Genomic DNA, 15364 nt, shown 5'->3' with positions numbered 1-15364 from the left:
GCTGAGCACTTTTTTAATAGCACAGCTGGGATAAGATCGAGTCCACATGCTTTTGAGGTATCAAGGTTTTTTATGATAGCATGCACCTGATCAGGGGTGATTTTCAGATCGTCTAGTGTGGCGTCTGTCCGCATAGGAAAGTCAGGTAGGGGGTTGTTGGAAGGGTCCAGAGTGGAGTTTGAGGCAAACCGACTGGCAAGCATGTTAGCCTTGTCGGTTGCCGAGGAGACAACCTCGTGATTGTCGGTTAGTGGGGGAATTGTTGATTGCCCATTATTTACTACACTGTTGTAGATTTTCCAGAAGTCTCGAGTTCCTAGTTTTTGTGCTTCGATGCGCTTTTTAGTGGTTTCCGTAAATTCTCTCTTAGCTGTCGCTATTTCTTTCTTAACGTTATTTCTAGCTTCTATATACTTCAGTCTGTTTTAACTGGAGTTATGTCGGTTAAACCTACGGTATGCATGCTGCTTTTGAGCAATGGCAGTTGCACAAGTCGACGTAAACCTTGGGGAGAGTGGGGCTTACTATAAAATTTCCGCATGGGAGCATGCGCTTCGATTGCAGTTTTGAACCAGTCAGTGGTCTCGTTTGCACATTGTTCAGCAGGGAGAGAGAAATTATTTTTCCATGAGAACATCTCTAATTAGTTCCCTGATGGCTTCCCAGTCAGCCTTATTATAATATCTCGTTGTTTTTAGCACTGGCTCTTCAGTTTTGGGTCTCGAGTTTAGGGCGATTTCAACCATTATCACTGCATGATCAGCGTTCTCGAGTGAGCTGTGGGCCTTCGTTATGCAGTCATCGGGAACTGTGGTCAAAAACAGATCTAGAAGTGATGCGTGTTGTTCTTCCTGGTCAGGGAAACGGGTTGGAAACGTAACAATTTGTGATAGGGAGTGAGACATAGTGAAGCTATGGGTTGTGCGGCCCGCTGCATCTGTGTGAGTAGAGAATCCAACCCAGTTTTTATGGTGGACATTAAAGTCACCAAACACATGTATTTTTGCGTTAGTGTCGAGGGGCAGTGCCGTGTCTATGCTGTCAGATATTTTGTTTATTATGGAGCAGTCCTGAGTCGAGGGAGAGCGGTAGAGAAAATAATAGTAGCTAATATGGTGTTGCATGTTATGTCTAAAAGCACATAAAGGCTTGATCATCTGTTTCTAGGTTTGCTTCTCTAGTCAAGGGAAGGGTATTACGAATGTAAACTCCAAGTCCGTGCATATGTCTGTCAGAGTCCTTACGGCAGAGTGGGAGATATCCAGGCATGTTAAAGTGGTTAGAGGGAATAGAGGAGTGTAGGTTGTCTCACTTAGTGCTAAGATATCCGGGGTATTTGTTAAGAGAAATGCTTCAACATCAGCTAAGTTAGTTCTAAGCCCACGGATATTTGTGAATGAGAGCCTCAAGGGAGGAGGCAAGTTGAATTTGTTTGTCCCTAATCCTGGTTTAAGCTTATTTTTAGATTGTACTGTCGTCATATATTTTTTAAGAGTTTCGGTAAGGGGGAGCTAAACAAGAGGTTATGCGGAACTTCAGACATGCATAACAAGTAGACCATCAGCTGACTTTTCTCCAATTAGGATTGTGGCCTAAGGAAAGCCCACCGGGGATGAGTTCAGGGTCCCTTTCCATGCGCGTCATGGCACTACAAACAACCCGATATTATTCAACTGTTGATGGAGCAGCCGCTCTAAGCGCTACCAAAGAGTTAGGGCTCCTGTACTACCAGTCGGGAACAGCAGCCAGGAACTGTCACTCCGGTACCTTCAGCCCTTTAGAAGAAGGTCAACCCAATCTAATCGCTCAGTCATATCTTATACTCCAGCACTCCCAAATGTTCAGTTTTAGGGGTGGGGCGTGCTGGGAATGGGGAAGAACGGCGTTCATTGCCCTAGCCAGGAAACAAGATCTACCGCTGGGTGTTTCTGTCGAATCACTGAGATAGTGTCTCTGCGCTTGACTAATAGGCAAAGAAGGAGTATGGAAGCCGGGCGATAGACAGAGCCTAGGAAGGTTGTCATCCAAGACTTAAGAGGCGTCTCTCCCCTTTGGTTTAGTTTCAGAGTTTTCCTTCTCCTAGACGGATGATCTGGGAAGACCTACTGGGTCCGTCAGCCTCGAGAGGGTTTTCTCTGCGCCTAGGTTCTAATCCAGGTATTTCTGCGACCCCGCGTGGTTAGTGTTACTGGGTTAGTTTGTGGGGGATTATATCTCTACTGATTAGTTACACTCTTCAAAATGATTTAGGGACATGCTATTTACTTGTTAATGGATAAAGGGGGTGGGTGAAGTTCATGCAGTGTAAGCGTCTATGATTGTAAGAGGGCTTGTTAGGGAGGAGATAATGGGATTTTAGTCTTACCCCTTTTTTATTATTATTTTATTTATGTTAGCTTAGGTCTAGGATAATGTTACAGTATGAGTAGCTATTAAGAATTGAGCTACGAGTTGTGCCCGAGATAGCGATTCCACTACAGATGCGGGGCAATGTGGGAGTTTAGTGGCGGATGGGTGTGAAGGAGTAGATTGTTAGCGTTCAAGAGAATAGGGGTTATTTATTTACAGATAGATTTCAATTAGGATTTGAGTTACAGGTAAGATTTAGTTTGAAAAAAAGGGGGTATTCTTTTCTTTTTTTTTGCATGCAGGTAAGACAAACGCAATTGTCTTGGAGGTAAAATGTATAAGATTTCGTAGCTGGCTATTAGGTTTTTTTTTCTCCCAGTTATAGGAACAGCTAGTTCGTTGGGATTTGGAATTGTAGCCATTAAGGTCAGGCGCAGAGTGTTGCATCTACTCAGAAAATTAGCCCTAGTATCACAGCTGGGATTATGTATATTGCAGTTACAAATATAGTGAGAGTTAAATTTTGAGCCACGTGCAGTGGTTTGGTATGGTATGGGTATCATGGAGGACACTTTAATACAAGCAAGCGTACGGTGATTGCATATATTAAGTATACTACTTAAATAAAGTTCTTCTGTCTTCTATAGTATGAAGAAAGGTAACCCTAGCTCTGTTCTGTATTTTTGTATAGACTATTCGTTTCTGAGTAAGTTCTGTTCACAAAACGGCTCGCATGGAACTAAAATGTTAAATACCATTTCTACGCATATGTAATTAGAATGCATTAAATAAATAAATTTAAAGAGAAAGGATTAAACAGTTGGTTAAGGCTAAAAGAGGAAAAATAAATAAATAAAAAAATAAAAATAAAAACAATAAAAAATAATAGAAACAGCTCGCATTGAAGCAAAGAGTTAAAGACAATATAGTTAAAATACATTAGTCAAATTAAAAAAAAAGCAGTTGCCATTTTGGTAATATTAGAATTTGTTGAATTCCAAACTTATCTTTGTTTGCCCATTTTCAAGATTGTCGCGCCTGTCAGCGAGCGTAACCATGTTCTTAGTGTGAACGGTAGGTGGGGGCTTCACTTCCTTTCCCCGGATTTTGTATCTATTTATAGTGCGCACATGTGTATGGTAATTTTACTTTTTTCTTTTTTATGTTTTTTTAGGTTAAACTTCTGTCTTCTTTAGTATAAAGACAGGTATCCCTAGCTCTGTTCTGTATTTTTGTATAGACTATTCGTTTCTGAGTAAGTTCTGTTCACAAAACGGCTCGCATGGAACTAAAATGTTAAAGACCATTTCTACGCATATGTAATTAGAATGCATTAAATAAATAAATTTAAAGAGAACGTATAAACAGTTGGTTAAGGCTAAAAGAGGAAAAAATAAATAAATAAAAAATACAAATAAAAACAATAACAAATAATAGAAACAGCTCGCATGGAAGCAAATAGTTAAATACAATATAGTTAAAATACATCAGTCAATTTTTAAAAGAAGCAGTTGCCATTTTGGTAATATTAGGATTTGTTAAATTCAAAACTTATAACACAAAACAACCAAACCAAATTAGGCGGTGGAGTTTCAAAAATCAAACCGCTTAACTTTGACCCCGTGACAGCCATGTTTCTGGTCGAACACGCATTAAAAAGAATCCGCAATCCTAATACACATTATGTTTATTGTGGAGGCTGTAGACTCAAAATTGACAAATAGTTTAGTAGGGAGGTGTGCACACACAGTCACTCAAACTCGCAGACTGACAATTTCACATTATATACATATACATTTTTTTTTTTACATTTTCACCCATAACAAGGCAAATTGCCACTTTGGTGTAGGGGGCTACTATCAGGGGCAACAACTACTGGGGAACTATGAAGGGATTTGGGCAGCAAGGTGTCGGTTCACGTTACACTTGAACTTCTGCACGTCAGTACTGTTGGGGAAGCAGGGGCATGGAATGGAATTCCAGAGTCTAGCGGTTCTGGGGAGAAACTATTGGAGTAAAACGATCTTTTACATCTAGGGATCTCTACAGTGTGGGGGTGGGATTTAGCAGTCTGTCGGGTTTGTCGAGGATGCACACGTCGTGGGGACACAAGTGATTGCAGTTCGTCAGAGCATTTACCACTAAAATACTTGTAGAAAAGGCAGAGGGATGCAACATTTCGTCGATGGAACAGAGGCTGAAGCTTAGATGCCAGTTCAGGGCCTATCGGGTTTGCGACTCTCTTTTGAACCTTGTCAAGGAGCGAGATACTAGTAGCAGATGCACCAGCCCATATGTGGCAGCAATACTCCATACATGGGCGAATGGTGGCCTTATAGAGGTACAGGACACTTTCGAGTGTTAGTAGTTTTCTAGCACGGTAGAGAGAGCCCACCTTTCTTGCAGCGGCCCTGGCAATGCCTTCAATGTAATTGTTTTAACTCATGTTTCCTGTGAACGTTAGGCCAAGGAGTTTGAAAGATGGACTCTCAGATAAAGAGTCGTTGGCCATTGCTATGGGTGGTAGAGAGGGTTTCTTGTAATTATTGAATGGAACTAGTTTAGTCTTGGCAGCATTGAACGCGACCAACCACATTTGTCCCCATTCCACTACCGATTGGAGGTCTTCCTCTAGTGTTTCTGACATTTCTTTAGAAATGTGTTCATTCGTCTTCCTGTCGTGCCTGCCATAGAGTGTAGTGTCATCAGCATATATACCCATCTCAGAGGCAATAATGTCGGGGAGGTCATTTATGAATATCAGGAACAATAGAGGTCCAAGGATGAAGAAACTATTCGTGACCAGACACACACACAACCGCTCAGTTTATATATATATATATATATATATATATATATATATATATTTATATATATATATGTATATATATATATATATATATATATATATATATATAAAACTGAACGGTTGTGTGTGTGTCTGGTCACACATAGGCTCTATATGGTGAACTAGTATAGAAACTGATCACATATAATTATAGAAGATGTATCGAGACACATGGATAAGTATGCTTGATCTGGCATAATGATGATTCACTAAAATTGTGGGGCGTGCGTACGCGCCTGGTCCACAAAGTATCGAAATAAAAAAATTAAAAGAAAAATTGCAAGTGTTTTTGATATAGATGTACATGAGAATACATTCGTAAATGTGTTTTAAGTTAAATAGGGATAGCATAATAAAATTCTGGGGTCTACGTTCGCGCCTGGCCTCCATAGAATTGAAACTTGCACACACTTTAATAACGGCTTTTCCTATCTATCTGAGTACGTATACTTTGGTAATAGTGTTTCAGTTTGAAGAAATATGGTATAATACACTATTGAGTGTCCGTTCGTTACTGACCACAATAGAATGGAAATAAGACACAAAGTTTTACAAGGTATTGTAACAGACTATTGTGAGAAGTGTCTCAGTGTGAGCAGGTATAGTATAATAAATTATGTGGTTTATGCATTTTATTTATACTTACACCATAATTTGCTTTGCTACTCCCAAATTCGAAGCTATCTCTTTACAACCCTTTCTTTTCATAACCTATCATACTTTCATAAATCAGAGTCCATTTTCTGTAGGCTGTTTTTGAACCCAGTCAACGACGGGTACTTTGGCTAGTATATATATATATATATATATATATATATATATATATATATATATATATATATATATATATATATATATATATATATATTTTTTTTTTAGCAAAAGTACCCGTCTTTGACTCGGTTCAAAAACACCCTACAGAATATGGACTCTGATTATATATATATATATATATATATATATATATATATATATATATATATATATATATATATATATATGTATATATATATATATATATATATATATATATATATATATAGACTTCACTGATTCAAAAGAGTGTTCAAATCAAGTTGTAAAAAATGGATACAGTATATATATATATATATATATATATATATATATATATATACTGTATCCATTTTTTACAACTTGATTTGAACACTCTTTTGAATCAGTGAAGTCTTCGTTTCTTTCTTTTTCTTTTCCAATACATTATATTTGTTTACCGATGGGCCCTTAAATATATGTGAGTGTGTGTGGCATCCGTCAGTCGAAACGACTATGGATCAGCGCCGTATTAAGATGTTGCCTGTTTGCATCCTTTTGTGTGACTGTAGAGACCAATTCTAGATTTGCACACTCTGCCACAGCCTTGACATACGAAGGTTATTATGCAATTTGCCGCTTCGTCCGGCTGTTCCGCCTGTACACTCGCTCTTCTCCTAGCTCTCTTTGCAGCATTTTCAACATGGAGGGTCCTCTCGCTTATGATAATCCCCTTGCGTATCATTTTCCTCCCGGCAGTTCTGTCAGCTGCAGATCTGCCCCATGTATTCCTGTCCACCGAGAGAGCCTTCATGTCACGCTTGCAGACATCCCTGTAGCGAAGGTGGGGTCGCCCCCTCTTTCTTGAGCCTGAGGCAAGCTCGCCATAGAGAAGGTATTTAGGGGTGCGCCCATCATCCATCCTGCGCACATGGCCCAGTCAGCGAAGACGTCGCTCACGCAGTAGGGAGTAAATGGATGGGATGCCCGCTCTCTGCAGAACATCAGTATTACTCACTCTGTCCTACCATGTGATACCAAGTATCTTACGTATACACCTCATATGGAAGACCTTCCTCTCTTGTGTTGAGTATGTAGTCCAGGATCCACCCCCATACAGTAGACCACTGAGGATGCACGCTCTGTAGACAGTCATCTTTGTGAAGGTGGTAAGGTGCCTGTTTTCCCAGACTCTATTAGTTAGTTTAGAGAGGGGTGTAGATGCCTTTCCAATCCTTTTGTTTAGCTCCACGTCCAATGAGAGGGTGTCTGAAGTAGTGGAGCCTAGATATTGAAACTGGCGTACGACCTCCAGTGGTGTGTATTGGATTGTGATGCTGGGTGTGGAGGCGGTTGCTTGTCCCATGACTTGAGTTTTCTTCTGGCTGATGGTGAGACCGAACAGGCTGCAAGCATTAGCAAACCTGTCCATCAGTCTTTGAAGACCATCTTCCTGATGCGATGCTATAGCTGCATCATCGGCAAACAGCATGTCTCTTATCCGAACTGTCCTGGTCTTTGTCCTGGAGCGGAGTCTGGCGATGTTGAAGAGACCACCATCTGACCTGGAGTGCAAGCAGATACCATCCGTTGTGTTCTTGAAAGCATGCTTAAGGAGTAGGGAGAAGAAGATGCCGAAGATTGTTGGGGCCAACACACAACTCGGTTTGACACCACTCCTCACCCCGAACTCAGCAGACATGCCACCGTTAAATTGCACAGTGCTCCTCATGCCATCATGAAAGGATCTTATGATGCTGAGGAGTTTTGGTGGGCATCCAATCAGTGGGAGAATTTTGAATAGTCCATCTCTGCTCACGAGATCGAATGCCTTGGTCAGGTCTATAAAGGCAATATACAGAGGCTGGTTTTGATCTCTGCACTTCTCTTGCAGTTGGCGTAGGGAGAAGATCATATCGATTGTTGATCTCTCTGAACGAAAACCGCATTGAGATTCTGGGTAGATTCGATCGGCAAGAACGTTTAGTCGCAGTAATACTATACGTGCGAATATCTTGCCAACGAAACTCAACAGTGAGATACCGCGGTAGTGGTTGCAGTCACCGCGGCCCCCTTTGTGTTTGTAGAGAGTGATGATATTTGCGTCTCTCATGCCCTGAGGCACTGAGCCTTATCTCCAACACTGTATCAGAAGACTATGGAGGGGCTCAATCAGGCTAGCCTTTCCACTTTTTAAGACCTCAACTGGAATATAGTCCTTTCCCGAGGCTTTTCCTGATGGCAGTCTGTCTATTGCCCAGGATAGTTCTTCTATGGAAGGCTCCTCATCGAGCTGATGCATCAGTGGTAGGCGATCAATGGCATCCAGGGCGGACTGATGTAACATGTTTTCCCTGGAGTAAAGCTCGGAGTAGTGTTCAACGCATCTGTTTAGCTGTTTTACTTTGTCTAGTATGGGTTCACCCGATTTAGACTTCAGTGAAGCAGTTTTGTTAATTATGGGTCCTGAAGCTCTCCTGATCCCGTTATACATATTTTTTTTTATATTTCCTGTATCAGCTGCATGCTGGATAGACTTGGAGGGTTCCATCCAGTAGTTGTTTGCAGCTTCTCTTACAGCCTTTTGAACTGCCCTTTTCGAAAGCCTCAGTGCAGCTAGCGATGTAGGAGATGGGTTGGCCTTGTATGAGAGCAAGGACAAACGCTTGGCCTCAATCGAAGGGTTGAGGGTAGCAGAGTTGGCATCATACCAGTCATTGCGTTTGCTACCTTTCCTCCCCCCCCAAAGACTTTGAGAGCTTTAGAGTGGATAGCATTTTTCAGTGTTTCGCGCTGTTCAGATGCAGTCCGGGTGTTATCTCTTTGAAGGTGGAGGTTAACATCTCATTGAATTTCGCATTGCGATCTGAGTATGTGGTCTTGCTAACATCAATACGGGCAACACCCTCCAGTTTAGTGTGGTAGAAATCTTTGGGTTGAAGTTTGACTCTGCTGCATATAAGGGAATGATCTGTATCACAATCAGCACTGTGGTAGGTTCTAGACATCAGAAAATGTTTGAGGTACCTTCGTCTAGTAATGATTAGATCGAGCTGGTGCCAACGCCCTGATCTGGGATGTCTCCAGGACACTCTGTGGTGCGATCTTGCAGCAAAGAATGTGTTGGTCATGCAGAGGTCATGGTAGGCACAGAGTTCTAGAAGGCGCTGACCGTTGCCATTGCATTTGCCCACTCCAAAGTTACCAAGGCAACTCGGCCATACATCGTTGTCGCCACCCACACGTGCATTAAAGTCCCCAAGTATAATCAGGTCTTCACTTTGTGGAAATGCCTTGATGGTGCTATCCAGCTGTGTGTAGAAGTGCTCCTTGATGTCGTCAGGCGCTGCGAGTGTTGGGGCGTACACACATAATAGATTAATTGTTCCATCTGTGGTGTTCAGTCGTAGTGAGATTAGGCGCTCAGTAGCTGAATCAGAGAGTTGTACGTTCTGAAGCAGTGAGTTTCTGACTGCGAAACCAACACCGTGTTCCCGGACCTCCTCTTCCTGTTTTCCTTGCCAGACGAAGGTATAGTCCGATTCCTCTAGGCATCCGGTGTCAGCTAAGCGTGTTTCTTGGAGTGCAGCGATGTCTACTTTGAGTCTCGATAGCTCGTTGTTGATGATGGCAGTTTTTCGAATATCGGAGATGTTGCGTATGTCGGTAGATAGGCCAGTCGTCATGGTACGAATATTCCAGCACCCTAGCCTGAGTGTTGGGTTCTTTGTGTTTCTTTTGGTTTTGTTTGGTGCAATGGTTACTGGCCACTTGTTGGAATTATCTTATACCCTACGCACCCAGTAGGGTAGGTGGCCAGTGGCGGGATAGCACCTTACTGGCTGAGGGCTGCTCAGCTTTGTGGCAGACGGTACCTGCCCAAAGAAATTAAATAACTTCTCTCACCGTTAGGACCGACCCCTGCCGCCCAGCTGTACGCCAATTGAGCTGTAGGCTTATAACCGGTAACTGTCGCTCCCCTGTTTAGTCCTATACAGATGCATAGCTGGTTTTCTCTCCAAGGCGCTGGCCAGGGCAGATCTGTGGAGAGACTGGGTTGCCCAATCGTCAGAATCCCCCTCTTGGTCTTGCTGGTGTTGCCCAGAGGAATGGAAGTACCAGTACGTCCGGCACCAGGTTGACTGCAGTAGCTACCAGAGCAAGGTTGAGTACAGCACTTGTCTGCCAGTGGGGCTACACTCCAGATTTTCTGTTAGGGTTTACTCCCTTAGCCTTTATCAAATCAACGAATAACCACAAGGCAGTGGTACTATTTACCCATAGCTGCGGGCCTGTTCATGGGCATCAGTCCTTGTCCATACAACGATGGGCCTGGCATGCCGCATGTCTGGGGGCAGACCACCTCCGAGACTCCTGTTGTTCTGCTTGAGTCCGCAAGGTACTCAATTTACATGTGTCGCCGCGGGGAGGCACTACATGGAGCTTTCCTATGGAGAGGCTATGTACTGGCAGGGAAAACTTACGCACTCTGCTTACTTTTTGCCTAGGCTAGCCAGCGGTAGGGACTGGAAGAGGAAGGTGACAAGCACACAGTACCCCACACTTGACGCATCAATAGGCCATTTGACACACATATATATATATATATATATATATATATATATATATATATATATGTGTGTGTGTGTGTGTGTGCGTGTGTGTGTGTGTGTTTGTGATATTGTTACTCAGTATTATGCTCATAAAAACTAGGTTACCTTTTTAAGGTAATCAGAAGTGCTTCTTTATAATACGCATGCACTAATAACATTTAAGCAGTTAAATGTGTTTATATCCGTTCACTTGAATTAATTTACGTTTCTACATGGCTCTTTAAAGCAAATTACAAGTCGGTATATCAAACATTGGTTGAGTATATAAGTTGACCTCACGCATTCGAATTTTTATAGATATACTAGACTACCCGTGAACCGTTTGATCAGTATGTTACATGTTCTATGGAATTCATGTATGGGTGTGACACTTTGGATGTAAAGAAAATAGTTTGTTTTTTTTACATAAGAGAAACATTTCTATGAAAGTATATTAAAATGAAAAATCACGGCGGATCACTCGAACATGAAAAAAATCCTTCCTATTCGTGTGAAGTTACTTATTTTTCCGAATAATTGTTCAAACCTCGAGAATTAAACATGATTTTCCTACGAATCAAACGCCGAGAAAAGTCATTTAGCAGCAAAAACGCACATAAACCTACCAATGAGAAATATAAGAATAAAAAAACGCATATAGAATCCTTCAACCAAGCTATACACACTTTAAATCTAAAAAAAATAATTAATTAAACCCGAAGCAAAATAATAAAACCTAAATAAATAAAATAAAATAAAAATAAATATTGAAACAGATTTGTAAATGTGTCAACAAATTCACCGTTCTCACAAAACTATTTTTTATGTAGAAATTAAAACAAAAAATTAAAAAAGAAGGAACGAAGGAAGAAAAAGGGACGGATAGAGAGCAGTAGTAGTAATAGTAGTATTAGTAGCAGTAGTAGTAGTCATTTTGGCTTTACTACAATTGTGCGTATGTTTGTCAACGGTGTACAGTTGTTTAGTTGTAAGAAAATAGCGACAGTATAGTTGTAATAAATAATAGTTGCAAATAGCCCCTATTCTTCCCATGTTTAATAATAATTTAGAAATAATAACGTTAATTTTTCAGTGCGCAGGTCAAAATCTGCAAAAGAAGCATTTTGTGTTTATTTGTTTACGTTGATATGGGTAAATGTTTATGCGCGCATGTGCAACCGGATGTCGTAAACCGGAAATTGGGTCACCCCACTCGTTACAAGGGCATTTGAGTTTTATAATTATATAGATAGATTCAGTATTTCGCCGTTCAGAAAAATCGATTCACATTTTGGCCATAGCATGCCACGCTTTTTTATAAGCTTTCCATATAATCGATGATGTCTAGAGACACTTGTTTAAATTATATTATAATATGTCTTACTACCCTGATTTTTAATTACGTATATTTAAATCTTTAATTGAGAGATACAAAATACATTGTGGTAATGTTAAATAGTGTGAAACTTTTTAAAACTTACAATGACGCGGTTCATTTAATAGCATGCAAATAATTGCCTGAATCAGGAAAGAATCACCCATTAAGTACCAATGTATTTCGTGGGTAGACATTTTATTTATTTGAGTATAAACCAGCTAAATCTTATTTTAACTAACCGTTATCCTTCCTCTTCCTGTCATTATTTTCACTTCCCCTTTCTAATACTCTAATTCTCTACAGATTGCGGGGTAACTTTTGTTAATCTACAGCGCGACAGCTGAACGACTTTACTCCGCCATCAATAATCTGAGTCTGGAATGCGCCAGCGTAAACTAGACTGTATTTTACGGATGAATAGATCTCCCGTGAGACAAGTTCTTTCAACCAGGTGAAGACTGTATATCCTCTTAATTACTTGCACCGGAATCAATTTGAAATAATTCCCTCCCCCAGTCTGCCCGCCTTAGGACGGATTTCCGCTCTTTTTCGAACATTAGCATTGGACGTGTGACGATACCTATCGATCAGTGGTCAAACCGAGCAATTGCACTATTTAAATACATGACACTAGTAACACACTGTTTAACCTATCCAAGCGACTCAATTGTTTGGCGAGCTTTTACAGCAATTCACTGTTTACTTAAACCGTTGCGTTTTCTTTACTGCACTAGCTGCCACGTATGTTTATGTAGGGTAATGCATACCAGATATGTAATCTACAATAAATTATAATGTACTTCAATACACAGAGTTTTAATTGAAACGGTTAGTATTAGGCGATCCTATTTAATTTCATATTTAACTAAGGGGACGTTTTATCACTCTTATATTATATATCCCATTTAAATGGGGTTACACTTTCTTAAATCATATCTTTCCCTTATATTTCATTGACTCTTTGCAAGTAATCTAGAATTATGTATTAAAAATGTATACCGTATGATTAACACAGACACATTTTATGGACTCGCATTATATTCATAAGTCTTTATTTGTATTATTTTCTATCATAGACAACTAATGGCGAAATCTCCATTTCTCATTTTTTTCCTCAAATAATAAGTTATAAATATTGATATATTTTTATTCATACACTTCGTGACTCAATTAAATGGATGTTTCTCATAGAATAATCATTTTTTATGAAAATAAAACATTGTTTTTCTACTAATTGAACACTTAAATAAGTAACAAGGCTTCGCGGGTTGTACTGTCATCAAATACGTTTTAATATGTTAATATAATGCATGCGCGTTTCGTGATTGTATAATAAAACCTTTCGTCTATGAATGTTATTCTCACAACATCTACATTGGGAACGTCTAACGAAAAACACGTCATTACACTTAGGTGCTGAAACAGAAACCAACACAGTTTACGCCCCAGTCTGTTTAACATCGCTTGAGTAATAAATGCTGTTGTAAGGGAAACGAATAATACTAATAAATCCGCACATAAATACAATAACCATCATGCCGACTAATGTCAAGGAGAGATTTTTTCAATTTGATCTATTATAATTAATTATACCATTATATATATATATATATATATATATATATATATATATATATATATATATATATATATATACGAGCAAACAATTAATACACACCGTTAAACCCCCTTTGAAATGAGTTAAAACATATTTAATCTGAAATGGAAACACTAGATTAGTGGATAGTCCTAAATCCGAGGAGTTTCGAAGAGGGTGGGAATTAGTGAAATACGGATCGGATTTTGCATGCAAAAGTATTTGATATAACAACAAGTAAGCCAAAGATTTTACTTCATACAAAAAATTGAAGCAGAGGGAATATTGGTTAAGAAAAAAGGTGATTACACGTGAATGGATAGTCTGGTGGAAGATAAATAATCCAGTGACGGTAAAATCAATAAATATAACTTAAAGAACGTTAATTGAATTTCCATTTGCACAAGTAAAATCCGTGGAAATCCCGTCATTGGAAGATGGTCCAACATAATTCAAAGGCAGAAATCCATGGAATATTTAACAAAAATGTGTACAAGGGGAAAAAAGGAAAAAAAAATCCAAATATTATTAATAAAAGAAAAATACACTTTTCACTCTAGTGCCGATACATGAATTTATTAGTAAATTATTCTTCACCATATTCCCTCTGCTTCACATTTTGTTATCAAGCAAGATCTTTGATTTACTTGTTGTTTCATCAAATACTTTTGCATGCAAAATCAGATCCCGCATTTTTCTAATTCCTACCCTCTGTTGAGAAGGAAAGTATTTCTTCGAACCTCCGCGGATTAAGGACTATCCACTTATCTAGTGTTTCCTTTTCAGATTAAATATGATTTTAACTCTTTTTCAAAGTGTTTGAACATGTTTTATGACGGATGGATAACGGGTATTGCAAGTACAGTACGTTAGTGTGGATATTTGATTAAGTGTTTACATAAGGGGGCGGTCCATTAAGAATTTGTTAACGTTGGACTTGAAGACATCCAAGTTGTAGTCAGGTGGAAAGCAGATAGACAGAACATAGTTCCATAAGCGTGCAGCTACGGTGTAACGGGAAATGTTTTCTCAATCATTAAATCATTTCTCTCCGATAGGCTCATAAGAGTAGTGGTCGATGGACAAAAATCGGAGGCCTGCAATATAAATGCTGGAGTCCCTCAGGGGTCAATCCTGGACCCAACTCTCTTCCTGATCTACATCAACGACCTCCCTAAACACATACTTAAATCATTTGTTGACATCTATGCTGATGACACAACCATCTACGGCAACACATCAAAGGCTCTAAATGACAAAGTTTTCTCTGATTCTCTCTCCTCTGATCTCGAGCGCGTGGTTCAGTGGGGGAAGATGTGGCTGGTTACCTTTAATGCATCCAAAACCAAACACCTATCCTTACATCATCAACGCTCTGATCCCCTGCTGGCATCAATTGCGATGGATGGTTCTCGTCTGGGTAGGGCTCCGTGTTTTGACAAGCTTCTGGGTTTGGCCTTTACTCCTGATCTGAAATGGAACACGTACATCAAGTCTGTTGCCAAGGTCGCCGGAAATATGGTGGGATCCTTCTACCGCTCGAGAAGATATCTCACTACTGATGCAATTCTCTATCTATATAACAGCCAAGTACGTCAAAGGATGGAATACTGTTGCAATATCTGGAAAGGAGCTGCTAAAAACAGCCTATCCTTCCTTGACAGCTTTGTTCATGGAATCCACGTTTTGATTTCAGCACATATAAAGAGTGGGGGACATTTTTCACAGTGGATTCAGCTAGACGGGTGTTTTTCGCGAAAGATTGGCGAGGGGGGCAGAAATTGGAGTTCAGACGAGCACCTGCCATGGAAATAACGATAAAACAAGGA

General features: G+C 39.9%; 1 protein-coding gene across 1 annotated transcript; it reads right to left on the bottom strand.

Moving 5' to 3' along the window:
* Positions 1-3721: 3721 nt before the first annotated feature.
* On the bottom strand, positions 3722-9654 carry LOC145288209 (protein CFDP2-like). Its single transcript, XM_080136254.1, has 2 exons — positions 9061-9654; positions 3722-3727 (listed from the first exon to the last, which is right to left on the bottom strand). Exons 1-2 carry the CDS (start codon positions 9652-9654, stop codon positions 3722-3724), a joined length of 600 nt encoding a protein of 199 aa, XP_079992380.1.
* Positions 9655-15364: the final 5710 nt, after the last annotated feature.

The sequence above is a fragment of the Euprymna scolopes genome, chromosome 11 (assembly GCF_053919585.1).
Source record: "Euprymna scolopes isolate OS-2025 chromosome 11, ASM5391958v1, whole genome shotgun sequence".
In the NCBI taxonomy this organism is placed as follows: Eukaryota; Metazoa; Mollusca; class Cephalopoda; order Sepiida; family Sepiolidae; genus Euprymna; species Euprymna scolopes.
Note: the sequence above shows the minus strand (reverse complement) of the source record. Positions and strands in the feature narration are given on the sequence as shown.

Excerpts from the sequence above, each read along its gene's own strand:
- LOC145288209 (XM_080136254.1), bottom strand. The coding sequence starts at position 9,654 with ATGACGACTGGCCTATCTACCGACATACGCAACATCTCCGATATTCGA.